This window comes from Cyprinodon tularosa, unplaced genomic scaffold (assembly GCF_016077235.1).
Source record: "Cyprinodon tularosa strain WSP-4 unplaced genomic scaffold, ASM1607723v1 ctg1385, whole genome shotgun sequence".
Lineage (NCBI taxonomy): Eukaryota > Metazoa > Chordata > Actinopteri > Cyprinodontiformes > Cyprinodontidae > Cyprinodon > Cyprinodon tularosa.
Genome location: NW_024038205.1, coordinates 34,433 through 52,500, shown reverse-complemented (window position 1 = coordinate 52,500; position 18,068 = coordinate 34,433). Strand labels below are relative to the sequence as shown.

General features: G+C 49.2%; 1 protein-coding gene across 7 annotated transcripts in view; it reads left to right on the top strand.

The window, feature by feature from the left end:
* ctc1 (CTS telomere maintenance complex component 1) overlaps positions 1-12,347 on the top strand; it is a 74,301-nt gene extending 61,954 nt beyond the window's left edge. For 6 of the 7 annotated variants that reach the window (XM_038278131.1, XM_038278129.1, XM_038278127.1 and 3 more), the window contains 4 exons: positions 3,808-3,860; positions 5,254-5,410; positions 5,479-5,599; positions 12,027-12,347. In XM_038278131.1, coding sequence (XP_038134059.1) covers positions 3,808-3,860; positions 5,254-5,410; positions 5,479-5,599; positions 12,027-12,118 — 423 coding nt within the window. In that variant the 3' untranslated portion in view covers positions 12,119-12,347. The remainder of the gene's footprint in view (positions 1-3,807; positions 3,861-5,253; positions 5,411-5,478; positions 5,600-12,026) is intronic. The other variant, XM_038278132.1, reaches the window with a different exon arrangement.
* Positions 12,348-18,068: the final 5,721 nt, after the last annotated feature.

Sequence of the window (18,068 nt, the reverse complement as noted above, 5' to 3'; positions counted from 1 at the left end):
AGGATGAAATCGAATGATCGACACCAAAAGTTTGACAATTGGTCCTGTCTCTGCTATTTGGCTCATGCAGAATCCCCCCCTGACTGCTTCAGAATGGCTTCCATAGTGCATGTCCGATAATGGATAAAAGATGTTTATAAGCCAAAAATGAAAAAGCTGGGGCCTTTTTTGTCTGATTTAGACAGGGGGAACAGATTACAGCAGGTTTTATTTCATCCCATATTGCCAATTCTGGCAAAATAGGATGAAATAAAACGGCTGATGTTAGAACACAAACTGTTTATAAAGGATAGTACAACAGTGATAAATTGTACGTTACTATAAACACAGATATAGATTTAAGTACTAAATTTCAACCAGGAAAAAATTATTTTCCTTCTGCATATAGTCTTTAATGATTACACGTGCACTCCATTTTCTATTTCATTTTTATTACAAGTATATGGTTTACAACAGTTTTCAATGGGATGAGAACATTTGGACACTGTGAAACAATGAGAGATTTTTTTAATGAACATGTGGAAAAGAACAAGGATCTGTTTGCTTTCAGAGGGAGGAGTAGACACTGCTGTCAGCGACCAGCTTTCAAGCCAACGTTTGTGTTTTATTATTAGTTTTAGATCAATATCACTGGCGATATTCTGCTATAACATGTGAAGTAAAGAACAAAACAGTAAAGCTCAACTCTCATGTACGTAAAACCTTTCAAATTTCAAGTTCTGCACGTTGGAATTGAAGTGGAGTTAACTCGGGTTGTTCTTCCTACTCCGTGCGCGCTCCCAACGAGGGGATACAAATTTTCGCAGGGATAACTACCTTGGCACGACACCGGGACGGTAATTTCGCATTCTGCTTACTTTTTTCCATATAGTCAGAGAAACAAACTCAATCCTTTAGTCCTTCGTTTAGCTATGCTGCGGTTGTTTACGCCTTTTCAACCAAAAATGGCATCTTAGCAAAAAATGTCACGTGACTGACGGAGACCGATTGCATTGCACTGATTTAGAATCTATAAAGCAGGAGTTATTATTTTTCAGTGATTGAGGTTTTAATAGGAATAGGTGGAGTACAACTTTTCTACTTCTGTTATTTGCTGTTGTTTCTAAAATCCCTAACGATATTACAGCTTTCATTGATTTATTTCAAAGTTGAAACATAGTCTAGACTGTAAGGTGTAAAAAATAAAATAAAAAAATGAACCAATTAATTGAATCGTGGTGTATTCTTGAGTATCAAAAATAATGGAATGGTTGGGTCAGGAAATCGATACTGAATGGAATCGCCATGATGGAGGTGATTTACACCCCTACTCAGATTCCTGTTTAAAAAAAAAAAGAAATAACTCAGTATTTGTAAGATAATAGTTCAGTTAGCTCTCTCTTGGTTTGCTGGAATATTGTGGATAAAAAACTTTCTTCTTCGCTGTTTTCTATGGTTTTGCTGCAGGACTCTAATTGAGACGCAGCCTATATGAAGCAAAGGAACTTGTAATGGTAACATTTCACCACTAGTTCTGCATTGAGATTTTGTCATTTAGCTGAACGCTGCAGCATCAGCAGGTAGAGGTTCTGTGTTGATGTCATCTTGTAGTGAAATGATGGAAATCACATGTCTTCCATTTCTGGATGCAGCCTGTAGAAGTTTAGCAGTTTAGCCGTCAGACTCAGGTGGGATCACAGGAAGTTCTCTCTGGTCACTTCCTTCTTCAACATGTTTGGAAATATGAAAGTTAAGTTTATTTTATACAGAAATTAGCTTCAGTGATGATGAAGGCCAGTTCTCTCTTGCAGTAGGACAGTGAAAAAACTAATCATTAAAATTGTCTTAAAATAATTATTAGAGATGCACCATACTGTAGCAAATAATGCTCAGCCTGCTGCCTTGTGAAACATCCATCCACCTGCTGAGGTCTCCAGTTTAGGTTACTCAGCTAGAAGGCTGCTGGAACCTTTTTTAAACACACATACGTACGCATGTCTATAAGAAAATAGTAAAAACTAATAGCTTCTTACATAAAGATGATCACAGTTGATATAACTGATTGTCATTGCAGTCAATGGCAGATTGTTTATGTCCAAATGCTCCAAACTGAACTGACAGTAATTAATGCAAAGTTAGAAACAACCTTAACCTGTTTATTCTTATTCAGCAGACCTGCTTTAATGTCCAACTAAACTAATTAAAAGTTCATAGAACCAGACTGATAGAACTTAGGTACATTTCCATAATATTAATAATTTGCCAATTGTAATCAGGGAGTCAGCTGATGGTTTTCATTGGGAATTGTTTCACAATTATGTTTAAAAAATCCTTATAGTGATTAATTGATCCCACAGAGCTTTGATGTCAACAAGCCGTCTCAGCTGTGCTACTGATTGGGTTTCAGCATCATGTTAGATTTTCTGCATGTTAACCTGTGCATGGCGGCTGTTTTCAGGCAATGATATCAGGCGTTAACCATGGCCGTTAACATCCTGGGATCCTTCTGGAATCCTTGTCATCAGTCTTAGAAGTGAAAAAACAAACAAACTGGAGATCTGTGCTCTTTGTGGGGACTGATGAACTGCTTTCAAGTGGTGCAGGAAATCTCTGTTTTCCACTGGTCCTTTCTCGTCTGAAAAGACCAGGAAAAGACCTTTAAAGCAAATGGTCAAATGTAGCAGATAAATTAAAAATGTGAAACATATATTGTTGTCATAATAACATATAGAGTCATAATTTCTAACTTGGTCATCTCCTGCTGGACGTCAGTCTGTCTCATTCTTAGTTCCTGACTAGAGATGGTTCCTGAATTTCAAGCTGCAGTTGCTGATTCTGGTCTGGATCCTGAACTGTTGCTGTTAACAGTGGCAGCAGGTTCCTTCCTGCCGACTCAATGTGAGAATATTCTGGTCTCTGGAAAGAAATGCATAGAAGAAAGAATAAAGAACCCTAAATGATCTGTTAGCGCTGCATTAATCCTGGTATCCTCTGTAGCACTACTTGACATTCCACACCAAACACAGGCTACCTGAAGGAGTTGCTTTATGCAGCAATAGTTTGTGTTTAGCGTTGCCTAGGCCAGGTCTAATGTGTTGCTCTGGGCTAACATGATCTTGAACTGCAGCAGTGGCAGTAAACTGAAATCGTTCATGACGATTGGAAATATAACAACTATGTCATATTTCTGTCTGCATAAATGTGACATAGTCGTCTTTTATCTTTTTAACTCGTAACGTTTCAAACTCACCTGCAGTGCTCTCATCATGCAGCTTTAATCTCACATCAGTCTTTAGCCAAACCTCATCTTATCCTGCCGGCGGCACGTTTCAGGTGTTTCGATTGTGTGGCGCCTCCTGCTGTCGGTTAGTCAGAATGACAGTTCTCCATGTATCACATGACTTTTAGCAGAAACTTACAGCAGTGAGTGAAGAATTGTCTGGAACACGAGGAGAGGCTGATTGCTATGCAGCAGAGATCGGTTTGGACTCAGGGAAAATTTACTAATTATATTTTCAGTCCAATGTTAGAGTTCGGTTTGTAAAACTAACTTTTGTGTTTAAAACATTTAAGGACAGTTTGAAAAAAAGTTTGATTTGTGTTTGACATCAGAGGAGAGTTAATAACACAAGATTTATTGGTAAACAAGATTTATTTGAGCGCAACATGTTTATTTATGAGAGATAAGATTTGTTTGTGTGAAACATGCATTTTTGTAAACAACGTTTTGGTATAAAAGTCACTCCATACTGATCTATTAGATCTAGTTCTATTCTAGAGCTGCAGCGCCCTCTACAGTCTGACTGGTTCTGATCCGTTCTCCTGCAGGTCTGCAGCTCTCAGTGTGGATCCTCCTCTGCTGTGTTCCAGTCCAGAACAAAGTAAGAACAGAACCGCTGATCAGAACCTGCTGGTTCTGATTAACTCACCTGTTATTGTTCCTGAGGCTAAACCAGAACTAATTAGAACCTGGTACCGTCTGACCCGCCTTTAGAACCTGGTACCGACTGACCCGACCTTAGAACCTGGTACCGTCTGACCCGCCTTTAGAACCTGGTACCGTCTGACCCGCCTTTAGAACCCGGTACCGTCTGACCCTACATTAGAACCTGGTACCGTCTGACCCGCCTTTAGAACCCGGTACCGTCTGACCCTACATTAGAACCCGGTACCGTCTGACCCTACATTAGAACCTGGTACCGTCTGACCCGCCTTTAGAACCCGGTACCGTCTGACCCTACATTAGAACCTGGTTCCCTCTGACCCAACTTTAGAACCTGGTACCGTCTGACCCGCCTTTAGAACCCGGTACCGTCTGACCCTACATTAGAACCTGGTACCGACTGACCTGAAATTAGAACCTGGTACCGTCTGACCCGCCTTTAGAACCTGGTACCGTCTGACCCGCCTTTAGAACCCGGTACCGTCTGACCCTACATTAGAACCTGGTACCGTCTGACCCGCCTTTAGAACCCGGTACCGTCTGACCCTACATTAGAACCTGGTTCCCTCTGACCCAACTTTAGAACCTGGTACCGTCTGACCCGCCTTTAGAACCCGGTACCGTCTGACCCTACATTAGAACCCGGTACCGTCTGACCCGACCTTAGAACCCGGTACCGTCTGACCCAACTTTAGAACCTGGTACCGTCTGACCCGCCTTTAGAACCTGGTACCGTCTGACCCGCCTTTAGAACCCGGTACCGTCTGACCCAACTTTAGAACCTGGTACCGTCTGACCCGCCTTTAGAACCTGGTACCGTCTGACCCGCCTTTAGAACCCGGTACCGTCTGACCCTACATTAGAACCTGGTACCGTCTGACCCGCCTTTAGAACCCGGTACCGTCTGACCCTACATTAGAACCCGGTACCGTCTGACCCTACATTAGAACCTGGTACCGTCTGACCCGCCTTTAGAACCCGGTACCGTCTGACCCTACATTAGAACCTGGTTCCCTCTGACCCAACTTTAGAACCTGGTACCGTCTGACCCGCCTTTAGAACCCGGTACCGTCTGACCCTACATTAGAACCCGGTACCGTCTGACCCGACCTTAGAACCCGGTACCGTCTGACCCAACTTTAGAACCTGGTACCGTCTGACCCGCCTTTAGAACCTGGTACCGTCTGACCCGCCTTTAGAACCTGGTACCGTCTGACCCGCCTTTAGAACCTGGTACCGTCTGACCCGCCTTTAGAACCTGGTACCGTCTGAACCGCCTTTAGAACCTGGTACCGTCTGAACCGATGGTTCTTGTTCTGTTTGTCCCTCAGGTTGGTGATGGACGATGGGACGGCTGAGGCTCAGGTCTGGTTGTCAGGGAAACAGGTCCAGAGTCTGCTGCGATTGGCTGATCCTCAGTGGGAGGGGCTTCAGAGAGCAGTCAGGGTCAGAGGTCACATCAGTGTGACTCCTAGGGGGCGGAGCCTGGTCAGTACCTGGTCAGTCTGAGCTGAATCAGCTCCAGGTGAGTTTATTAACCTGTCTTTGTCTCTCAGGGGACTGATGGAGACTCTGAGGACGTCCTCCTCCACTTCCTGTTGTCTCTCTGCAGCAGTGATGTCATCAGGCAGCAGGTCTCCCTCACCTGCAGGAAACTGACCAATCAGAGCTCAGAAGGTAAAAGTCTAGGTTCTCATTCTAAAGTCTGACTAAACGGGGCTGAACTTGGTGACGGTCAGATAGAGGTTAGGATTTACTCTGAGGAAGATCAGCGTTTGAACACCTGAGAAAATCAGTGTTAATATTTGGTCCAGTAGCCTTTCATTCCAGAGGTCAAAGGTTTCCTGTAGTTTTTCAGCAGGTGTGAAACCACTGCAGCAGTGATTTTGGCCCACTCCTCCACACAGATCTACTGTAGATCAGTCAGGTTTCTGGGCTGTCACTCCCTCCATAGATTCTCTGTAGGGTTTAGGTCTAGAGACTGGCTAGGCCATGCTAGAACCTAGATCTGCTTCTTCCAGAGCTGCTCCTTGGTTATCCTGGCTGTGCTTCAGGTCATTGTGATGCTGGAAGACCCAGCCTCCACCCATCTTCACTGCTCTGAGTAAAAGGAGGTTGTTCCCAATAATCTGTTAATCCATGGCCCCGCTCATCCTCTCCTTAATACAGTGCAGTCAACCTGTCTCATGGGCAGAAGAACAGCCCACAGCATGATGCTGCCACCGCCATGCTTCACTGTAGGGACGGTGTTCTTGGGATTGTTCTCATCATTCTTCTTCCTCCAAACACAGTTAGTGGGATTCTGACCATAAAGGTTTATTTTGGTCTCATCTGATCACATGACTTTCTCTCCTCTGGATCATCCAGATGCTCATTAACTGCAGACGGCCCTGACATGTGCTGCTTTAAGCAGGGGAACCTTCCATGCATGATTTCAAACCATGACGTCCTAGTGTATTACCAACAGTAACCATGGAAACGGTGGTCCCAGCTCTCTCCAGGTCATTGAGCAGCCGTAGTTCTGGGCTGATTTCTCACCTTTCTTGGGATCATTGATCCCCAGCAGGTGAGATCCTGCATGGAGCTCCAGTCTGAGGCAGACTGTCAGCCATGTTTAGCTTCTTCCATTTTCTAATGAAGCTCCAACAGTGGAGCTTTTCCCACCAAGCTGCTTGGTTATTTCCCTGCAGCCTTTCCAGCCTGGTGGAGGAGGACAGTTTAGTCTCTGGTGTCTTTAACAGCTCTTTGGTCTGGGCCATGTTAGTAGTTTCTTCCTGGTTGTCTGGGGTGGTCGGGTGTCTTTATGCAGCTGACCACCTCAGACTGGTGCATCTAATTTAGGAGAATAAATGGAGGAGGACATTTTAGTCTCTGGTGTCTTTGGACAGCTCTTTGGTCTTCATTATTAATATATCTGTTGAATATGCTGGTGAAGATTCTCAGTCATTCAGGTCATAGGCATCCCTAAAAACTTAAAATCAATCCTCTGGACTTTGTTTCCAAGTCTGAAGACGTTTCTCTTCCATCCAGGAAGATTTTTCAGTTCAAAATGTCAGAAATAGCGTTTAGTTCCAGGTTTTATCCAGCAGCCCAACAAAGCCTGGTTTTAGTTTAGAAAACATGCAAATAGAAACAGATGAACGGGTCCCCCCCTTTGGAATGGGGGTTTCTGAGGTCTTTATTAGCCTCTGTGATGGGAGTAACGGCGTTTAAACTAACGGACAGACGCTGCAGTATCTATAACAACCCAAACACACAGGATTTCAGAATTAAACATCCCCAGTTATTAATTTCATCACCAGATCTGAACGCCCTGTTAAAAAAATTCACTCCCATGAGGAGAGATAATGCAGCCTGATGATATTTACATCGTATCATAGAGTGTTCCCCCATGTTAAGCAGAGGGAACGCTATCTGACGGGCCTATAAACCCCCTCAGATAGCGTTCCCCCCCTGATGTCATTTAGGTTGAGTTGCAATAAATGCTAAACTCTCTGCAGGTTCTTGTCTTTGTCGTCCGCTCTATTCAGCTGGCTTTGGAAACACACGGTGAGAAGGTGGGGGCTGGAGGGGAGGGTTACGGGGGCGAGAAACGCAAAAGTAACGCAATAGTTACTTTCAAGCATGGACTGGTAATCGGGCGTACCGGGCATTTGCCCAGTGAGCGGACGTGCTGTTTGGGCCGGCAGACCCCACATGTATATTAATAATATGTATTATTATTATTATTGTTATTATTAATATTATTATTATTATTATTGTTATTATTATATATCGGCCTCATTATATTTGCATACTGCATGAAGAAAACTAAAATCAGCAGCAAGAGTCTGTTCTGACCCCCCGTTCCTTCCCTCAGGCTACTGCAGCCCATTGGTTATCATCCCTGACAGTCTAAAGGGCTCGGCCAATCAGAAAGTAGAGAAACAACCTTCACCTCCATTGGAACTTTGTGTTCACAGTAGGAATGAAGAAGAAACGCCAGGGAGGCGCAGAGAAACTGACTGACATGTTCCCATCAGCAGGCCCTTCATCTGCTCCGGTGTCTGATGGTAAATATGATGGTGGTTGCTGACATCCCAAGTCTCCTGGAAGTTTCAGGCGTCTCCCTCATATAGACAGTTGTTCACGGATGCCCGCGAGTCGGATAAATATTTTAGATTTTAGACTCTGGGAGGTGGTGCTTTTTAATGTGAGTGAGAGAGGGCAGGCAGTACAATAATTCATGCATCATGTGTGGATTAGAACTACTGCGATTGCGCAGACAACAGAGAGCGGGGTGTGTGAAAGAGGTTGCTGGTGAAACCTGTGCTGCGTTTCTGTCCAAAGCGATGCTCTGATTAACCAGCGTTCCAGGAGACTGGTTGATCAGAGAGCTGATTGGATCAGTCTGAAAAATAAGCCAATAAGTTTCAGTTTACTCTTTTACAGTCTCCTCATTTTGCAGCAGAAAGTGTCTCCATGTCTCGTGAAGGTGAAGAATGATGGAGTGCATGTATGGCGCATGGTGCAGCCAGGGGCGTCAGCTGACCCAGTACTATACAGGGGCACAATAGAGCACCAAATGAAATGCGAGCGCACAGAGCACCTGAGCAAAAAAAAAAACATAGGCACAGATAATTAATGCAAGCATGCGAGCAAATATTTTATGGCACTTATTTATTATTATAAAGCATCATAAATAAATTGTACAATCAGATTGTTATTTTCTGCTTTATGAAATATCTACCTGAACCAGACTGAATTGGCCCTCTTGTGAACTTCACTGTATATCTCTAATCCACTACTGATGAAGGCACAATTGATCTTCATTAATTATTTCCCTGAAATTAGTTTTTGGAACTTGGGATGTCTGTGGTTGTAGTGGAGGCGACGGCGAACTGAGCAGTGAACATGATGTCGTTGCGGCTGAGGAGAGAGAGATGAGCGCAGAGAGCAGGAGGTAATAGATTACTTTGCCCGTCCTGATCCTCGTCTTTTACTAAACTGTTTGAATCACCACTAACAACAAAGCACAAAAAACTCAGTTGTGCAAAAGGTGTTCACCACTAAAAATCAACCGACAGGATGCGGCTCACATATTGTGAGAAGCGTCAGGCTTTATTTTAGTTTTGTATGTATTGCATTTGGAAAGACTTCTGATAGAAGCTCATTTATTACTGGGACGTCTGATGGGAGGCATGTGCACCAGCGCACAGAAGAGCATGAGAGGAGTAGCATCATTTGTGTGGTTGACTGTGACCTCCCTCCCTCTCTCTCTCTCTCTCTCTCTGATCTAAGAATTGTTGCTGTGGTGGAGTTTACATTTTACAGTGTTAATAAATTAAGATGTTGGAAGTATTCTAAGTGTCCACTCTCACTAATTGAACCTGGTCTTAAGGTATTGCACCGTTGGTATAAACATTCAGTACACCAAAAAATGTGGTGGGCCAGTCTAGTCCAAAATGCCAGGGCCCACTTTTTTGTCCCAGTCCACCACTGGTTACTTTTACTAGTAACTAGTTGCTTTTATTGAGGAGTAACTCAGTTACTTTTGGGAGAAGTATCTAGTAACTACAACTAATTATTTTTTCAAAGTAACGTGCCCAACACTGGTTAGCCTGCAATGCCCCATACCTGTCTATGTCTCTGAAAGGGGGGTCGTTAGGGTTGTTATTGGCCTGGATGAAAAGGTGAGATTCAATTCTATTCAGTTTATTTCTATAGCTCCAATTCACATCATGTCATCTCAGGTCACTTTCCAGTTCACCAGATCATCCAGTCAGATTGATTCAAAGTTTTCTATCTAAGGAAAACCAGCTGATTGCATCGACTCATTGACTCTTCAGCAATCCCTCACACTAAGCATGCTTGTAGCGACAGTGGAGAGGAAAAACTCCCTTTGAACAGGAAGAAACCTCCAGCAGAACCAGGCTCAGTGTGAGCGGCCATCTGCTGAGGCCCACTGGGGTTCAAGGAGACAGAAGCAGACATAGAAAAAGAAGCATAGATACAAAAGGAAACCAGCTCCACAGGCGGCCCCGTCCAGGAAACACACAGCCAGGCAGACGAGCTCCGAGCCAGCTCCCATGTCAGAGGATGAAGAGAGCACATCCAGTTAGTCACAGTCAGAGAAACAGGACTACACTGGAAAACAGGCCAAGCTCCAACATCTAGAAACAAAGGTGTTGATGGCAGCAGCACAGCTGATATTTCTCTCCAGGATGGAGTCACAGCCAAACAGGAACAGACCAGATGAAGCTACTATGAGAAAAAGCAGAGAGAGCAGAACGTTAGAGATTGAACTAACAGATTCTGCAGAGTGGGAGAATAGAGATAGAATGAAGCAGAATGATGAAAAAGGGGTCCCTATGTCCTCCAGCAGTCTAAGCCTATAGCAGCAGAACTATAGAGATAGCTCAGGAGATGTTCTGGTCCCCTGCATGGGGGTGGGGGTTGCTGTGATGGCGGGAAGGAATCAACTCCTTTTGTCCTGTCTGACCATGTGGCAATAAGAATAATTGTCTTGATGCCAAAAAGAGCCCAACAGATTTTAGTGATCCGCTTGATTTATGCGTATAAATTGCTTTATTATAATTATGCAGGGAGTTTTACTAATTATATGGACACTGCAATGTAAATAGAACAGGAAAGGAAAAACAGATAAAAAGGACAAAAGATGAAAGAAAGAGGAGATAAAAGGGAGAAAATGATATAACATCTTCAGTCTGCTTCATCACCTGCAAAGAGATGGAAAAAGAACAGAACAACCAACAGACATGATATAAGTTATACAATACCGTAACACCTAGATATTGTCGCTGAAGGAATCAACTCTATCGCTGCTTTGGAGGTTTCTGGAAGCTGGAATCTGAGTGCCCCCCCCCCCCTCTTTAAAGTGGTCTTTCCTAACATAGATGCTTCCTTCCTCTCAAACCACCTGTCTTCTTTGTCCAGAATGTGAACATTCTGGTCCTCCAAAGAATGTCCTTTGTCCATCAGGTGTAGATGTAGCGCAGAGTCTTGTCCAGAGGAGGGCGCTCTTCTGTGTTGGGCCATGCGTCTGTGGAGAGGTTGTTTGGTTTCTCCAAAGATCAGATCATTCCTCCCTGCATTGACCTGCAGACACTCTGCTCAGATTAGGATGAACTAGTCTCTGTTTCAGGGTCTGGTTGGTTTGAAATGTTGTGGAGTGCTTGGAGGAAATCCTCTGGAGTTCCTCAGAGACTCCAGCTACATGATGGGATGGAGATGTTTTAGGGTTTAATCTTCTCACCGTTATGTTCTGCTGCGTCTCTTTGGGATTTCACCAGTTTGGGTCTCCGCAGGTCTGCAGAGCATCTCTGATGTTTCTGATCTTTGTGCTTCTGTTCTAGTAGAGACATGTTCTGCCCGCTGCTGGAAGGTTCTGATGACTGAGAGTTTGTGTTCCAGTGGGGGGTGTGAGTCAGAAAGAAGATACTGGTCTGTGTGAGTGGGTTTCCTATAGACTTCAAAGTTTAGGCTTCCATCTCCTTCCATGCTCACCAGGCAGTCCAGAAAGGGTAGTTTGTTGTCCTTGGCATCCTCTCTGGTGAATTTGATGTTACGGTCAACAGAGTTGATGTGTTTGGTGAAAGCTTCCACTTCCTCTAGCTGGATTCTGACGAATGTTTCATCCATGTATCTAAACCAGTGGCTTTGTGATGTTCCTCTGAAGGCGTCCAAAGATTGTCTATAATTGGTGAGACAGGAGATCCCATGACTGAACCATGCTTCTGTCTGTAGAAATTATTCCTGAACTTGAAATAGATGGAAAGACAAAGGTCCAGCAGGGTCCAGATCTGGTCCAGAGTGAAACTAGTCCTGGTGTTTAGGTCACTGTCTTGTTGAAGACGTTTCCTGACTGTTTCTCTGCCTCTGATATTCTGCAGGTGGAAAGAGGAGGAACATCAAAGGGTTCCTCCTGCAGCCATCTTTAGATTGAAAAAGCTTCCTAGATGGGAAATGTCTAAAACCTTGGTCCAGTGGATTGTTTTTTTTATTACTTTTTTTAAATGTGGTTGCCAAGGTAACCAGTCTCCATAGACCCTCAGCAGAAGCTGCTGATCCTGATCTGATTGATCTATTTCTGTGTTTCTATCAGAGGTCAGAAGATTCAACAGAGGAGACAGAGACTTCCTGACCAGGATGCCCCGCCCCCTGCAGCTCACCTGTACTCACCTGGACCCCCCATGAAGAATCACGATAACAGCAAATAGAAGCTCCTGTTCTGTTTAGATCCGTTAGTCTGAGTCACTGTTTCCCTTCACTGACATAGAAAGTGTTTATAGATCAGTTATTCTGTGTTCCTCCTGTTTCTCTCTCCTTTAACCTCATCAGAAGGTTTCTGGTGTTTTCTATATTTTCCATGTTCCTTTAAATATCTGGTAAAACATCAGTGAATAAATGTAGATCTAGAACATGACAGATGTTGCTCATTTGATCATTTTCATCACATTCGTTCCTGAATCCATCAAACTGCTGCTAGTATCAGAATGGTCCAGATAAAGTTCTACTGAATGGTTCTGGTCACAGTGTGAAAGTTGGATCTGGATTAAACCAAACAGCCTACCTGAGAACAGCTGGGTCCTGGTTCTGGTTCTGGTTCTGAGGTCCAGCTGGATCCTATGAGGAAGATCTATTCTCTGAAACACACCACCACCTGGTGGAGGAAGTCTGCAACTGCAGCAGAAAAAATGATGGGATCATCCATCCATCTCCTCATTCCTTCCGGTTCGTGGTGGGGGCGAGGCATATAGGACAGAGAGGAGGGGGTCCACCCTGGACAGAGAGGAGGGGTCCATCCTGGACAGAGAGGAGGGGTCCATCCTGGACAGAGAGGAGGGGGTCCACCCTGGACAGAGAGGAGGGGTCCATCCTGGACAGAGAGGAGGGGTCCATCCTGGACAGAGAGGAGGGGTCCATCCTGGACAGAGAGGAGGGGGTCCACCCTGGACAGAGAGGAGGGGTCCATCCTGGACAGAGAGGGGGGGTCCATCCTGGACAGAGAGGAGGGGTCCACCCTGGACAGAGAGGAGGGGTCCATCCTGGACAGAGAGGAGGGGTCCACCCTGGACAGAGAGGAGGGGTCCACCCTGGACAGAGAGGAGGGGTCCATCCTGGACAGAGAGGGGGGGTCCACCCTGGACAGAGAGGAGGGGTCCATCCTGGACAGAGAGGAGGGGTCCATCCTGGACAGAGAGGGGGGGTCCACCCTGGACAGAGAGGAGGGGTCCACCCTGGACAGAGAGGAGGGGTCCATCCTGGACAGAGAGGGGGGGTCCACCCTGGACAGAGAGGAGGGGTCCATCCTGGACAGAGAGGAGGGGTCCATCCTGGACAGAGAGGGGGGGTCCACCCTGGACAGAGAGGAGGGGTCCACCCTGGACAGAGAGGGGGGGTCCACCCTGGACAGAGAGGAGGGGTCCATCCTGGACAGAGAGGAGGGGTCCACCCTGGACAGAGAGGAGGGGTCCACCCTGGTCAGAGAGGGGGGGTCCATCCTGGACAGAGAGGAGGGGTCCATCCTGGACAGAGAGGAGGGGTCCATCCTGGACAGAGAGGAGGGGTCCACCCTGGACAGAGAGGAGGGGTCCACCCTGGACAGAGAGGAGGGGTCCATCCTGGACAGAGAGGAGGGGTCCATCCTGGACAGAGAGGAGGGGTCCATCCTGGACAGAGAGGAGGGGTCCACCCTGGACAGAGAGGAGGGGTCCATCCTGGACAGAGAGGAGGGGTCCATCCTGGACAGAGAGGAGGGGTCCACCCTGGACAGAGAGGAGGGGTCCACCCTGGACAGAGAAGGGGGGTCCATCCTGGACAGAGAGGAGGGGTCCATCCTGGACAGAGAAGGGGGGTCCATCCTGGACAGAGAGGAGGGGTCCATCCTGGACAGAGAGGAGGGGTTCACCCTGGACAGAGAAGGGGGGTCCATCCTGGACAGAGAGGAGGGGTCCACCCTGGACAGAGAGGAGGGGTCCACCCTGGACAGAGAGGAGGGGTCCACCCTGGACAGAGAGGGGGGGTCCATCCTGGACAGAGAGGAGGGGTTCACCCTGGACAGAGAAGGGGGGTCCATCCTGGACAGAGAGGAGGGGTCCACCCTGGACAGAGAAGGGGGGTCCATCCTGGACAGAGAGGAGGGGTCCACCCTGGACAGAGAAGGGGGGTCCATCCTGGACAGAGAGGAGGGGTCCATCCTGGACAGAGAGGAGGGGTCCACCCTGGACAGAGAGGAGGGGTCCACCCTGGACAGAGAGGAGGGGTCCATCCTGGACAGAGAGGAGGGGTCCATCCTGGACAGAGAGGGGGGGTCCACCCTGGACAGAGAGGGGGGGTCCATCCTGGACAGAGAGGGGGGGTCCACCCTGGACAGAGAGGGGGGGTCCACCCTGGACAGAGAAGGGGGGTCCATCCTGGACAGAGAGGAGGGGTCCATCCTGGACAGAGAGGAGGGGTCCATCCTGGACAGAGAAGGGGGGTCCATCCTGGACAGAGAGGAGGGGTCCATCCTGGACAGAGAGGAGGGGTTCACCCTGGACAGAGAAGGGGGGTCCATCCTGGACAGAGAGGAGGGGTCCACCCTGGACAGAGAGGAGGGGTCCACCCTGGACAGAGAGGAGGGGTCCACCCTGGACAGAGAAGGGGGGTCCATCCTGGACAGAGAGGAGGGGTTCACCCTGGACAGAGAAGGGGGGTCCATCCTGGACAGAGAGGAGGGGTCCACCCTGGACAGAGAAGGGGGGTCCATCCTGGACAGAGAGGAGGGGTCCACCCTGGACAGAGAAGGGGGGTCCATCCTGGACAGAGAGGAGGGGTCCATCCTGGACAGAGAGGAGGGGTCCACCCTGGACAGAGAGGAGGGGTCCACCCTGGACAGAGAGGAGGGGTCCACCCTGGACAGAGGGGAGGGTTCCACCCTGGACAGAGAGGAGGGTTCCACCCTGGACAGAGGGGAGGGGTCCACCCTGGACAGAGGGGAGGGGTCCACCCTGGACAGAGAGGAGGGGTCCACCCTGGACAGAGAGGAGGGGTTCACCCTGGACAGAGAGGAGGGGTCCATCCTGGACAGAGAGGAGGGGTCCACCCTGGACAGAGAGGAGGGGTCCATCCTGGACAGAGAGGAGGGGTCCATCCTGGGCAGAGAGGAGGGGTCCATCCTGGGCAGAGAGGAGGGGTCCATCCTGGGCAGAGAGGGGGGGTCCACCCTGGACAGAGAGGGGGGGTCCACCCTGGACAGGGAGGAGGGGTCCATCCTGGACAGAGAGGAGGGGTCCATCCTGGACAGAGAGGAGGGGTCCACCCTGGACAGAGAGGAGGGGTCCATCCTGGACAGAGAGGAGGGGTCCATCCTGGACAGAGAGGAGGGGTCCATCCTGGGCAGAGAGGAGGGGGTCCACCCTGGACAGAGAGGAGGGGTCCATCCTGGACAGAGAGGGGGGGTCCATCCTGGACAGAGAGGAGGGGTCCACCCTGGACAGAGAGGAGGGGTCCATCCTGGACAGAGAGGAGGGGTCCACCCTGGACAGAGAGGAGGGGTCCACCCTGGACAGAGAGGAGGGGTCCATCCTGGACAGAGAGGGGGGGTCCACCCTGGACAGAGAGGAGGGGTCCATCCTGGACAGAGAGGAGGGGTCCATCCTGGACAGAGAGGGGGGGTCCACCCTGGACAGAGAGGAGGGGTCCATCCTGGACAGAGAGGAGGGGTCCATCCTGGACAGAGAGGAGGGGTCCATCCTGGACAGAGAGGGGGGGTCCATCCTGGACAGAGAGGAGGGGTTCACCCTGGACAGAGAAGGGGGGTCCATCCTGGACAGAGAGGAGGGGTCCACCCTGGACAGAGAAGGGGGGTCCATCCTGGACAGAGAGGAGGGGTCCACCCTGGACAGAGAAGGGGGGTCCATCCTGGACAGAGAGGAGGGGTCCATCCTGGACAGAGAGGAGGGGTCCACCCTGGACAGAGAGGAGGGGTCCACCCTGGACAGAGAGGAGGGGTCCATCCTGGACAGAGAGGAGGGGTCCATCCTGGACAGAGAGGGGGGGGTCCACCCTGGACAGAGAGGGGGGGTCCATCCTGGACAGAGAGGGGGGGTCCACCCTGGACAGAGAGGGGGGGTCCACCCTGGACAGAGAAGGGGGGTCCATCCTGGACAGAGAGGAGGGGTCCATCCTGGACAGAGAGGAGGGGTCCATCCTGGACAGAGAAGGGGGGGTCCATCCTGGACAGAGAGGAGGGGTCCATCCTGGACAGAGAGGAGGGGTTCACCCTGGACAGAGAAGGGGGGTCCATCCTGGACAGAGAGGAGGGGTCCACCCTGGACAGAGAGGAGGGGTCCACCCTGGACAGAGAGGAGGGGTCCACCCTGGACAGAGAAGGGGGGTCCATCCTGGACAGAGAGGAGGGGTTCACCCTGGACAGAGAAGGGGGGTCCATCCTGGACAGAGAGGAGGGGTCCACCCTGGACAGAGAAGGGGGGTCCATCCTGGACAGAGAGGAGGGGTCCACCCTGGACAGAGAAGGGGGGGTCCATCCTGGACAGAGAGGAGGGGTCCATCCTGGACAGAGAGGAGGGGTCCACCCTGGACAGAGAGGAGGGGTCCACCCTGGACAGAGAGGAGGGGTCCACCCTGGACAGAGGGGAGGGTTCCACCCTGGACAGAGAGGAGGGTTCCACCCTGGACAGAGGGGAGGGGTCCACCCTGGACAGAGGGGAGGGGTCCACCCTGGACAGAGAGGAGGGGTCCACCCTGGACAGAGAGGAGGGGTTCACCCTGGACAGAGAGGAGGGGTCCATCCTGGACAGAGAGGAGGGGTCCACCCTGGACAGAGAGGAGGGGTCCATCCTGGACAGAGAGGAGGGGTCCATCCTGGGCAGAGAGGAGGGGTCCATCCTGGGCAGAGAGGAGGGGTCCATCCTGGGCAGAGAGGGGGGGTCCACCCTGGACAGAGAGGGGGGGTCCACCCTGGACAGGGAGGAGGGGTCCATCCTGGACAGAGAGGAGGGGTCCATCCTGGACAGAGAGGAGGGGTCCACCCTGGACAGAGAGGAGGGGTCCATCCTGGACAGAGAGGAGGGGTCCATCCTGGACAGAGAGGAGGGGTCCATCCTGGACAGAGAGGAGGGGTCCATCCTGGACAGAGAGGAGGGGTCCACCCTGGACAGAGAGGAGGGGTCCATCCTGGACAGAGAGGAGGGGTCCATCCTGGGCAGAGAGGAGGGGTCCATCCTGGACAGAGAGGAGGGGTCCACCCTGGACAGAGAGGGGGGGTCCACCCTGGACAGGGAGGAGGGGTCCATCCTGGACAGAGAGGAGGGGTCCATCCTGGACAGAGAGGAGGGGTCCATCCTGGACAGAGAGGAGGGGTCCACCCTGGACAGAGAGGGGGGGTCCACCCTGGACAGGGAGGGGGGGTCCACCCTGGACAGGTCTCCAGTCCATCGCAGGGCAAACAACAACATTACAACCAACCATTCACACTCACACCTAAGGAGAATTTAGAGAAGCCAATTAATCTAACAGTCATGTTTTTGGACTGTGGGAGGAACCGGAGTACCCAGAGAGAACCCACGGATGCTCAGGGAGAACATTCAATCTCCATGCAGAAAGACCCTGGGCCGGGAATAGAACCCAGAACCTTGCTGCAGCGCAGCAGTAATATAAGCTGCTCCACTGATCTGATGAATGAATCATTTTGGACCAGAACCATCAGATCAACCTTTAAACCCAACTGGGTCTGTTACAGAACCACTAAGCTCTCCCTGGGCAGCTGTTGGTTCGGGTTACCTTTCTGCTGTTATGGTTAAAAAAAACATTAAAGATTTAAGTGGGTAAAGAAAGGGAAAAACATTTTTTTAAAAACTGGGTCCAAAACTGATGTTTTTCAGAGGAACCAAACTGGACTTTAGATTTTAACTTTCAATTATATTTTTTAAATTGTTTTTAAAGTTTGATTGTTTTTTTATTTTAACTCTTTGTTCGTGTTTTTCCTTATTTAATTTTTATTTTAAATGTTCAGCTGTGACTGTTTTAAACAGCTGTATAATAAAGTAGTGATGTATTAGTGGTAACTTTTAATTATAGAATACTTTAATCTGCAGGATAAAATAATCTCAAACAATAAAATAAAGCTTTAAAGTTTCAGCTT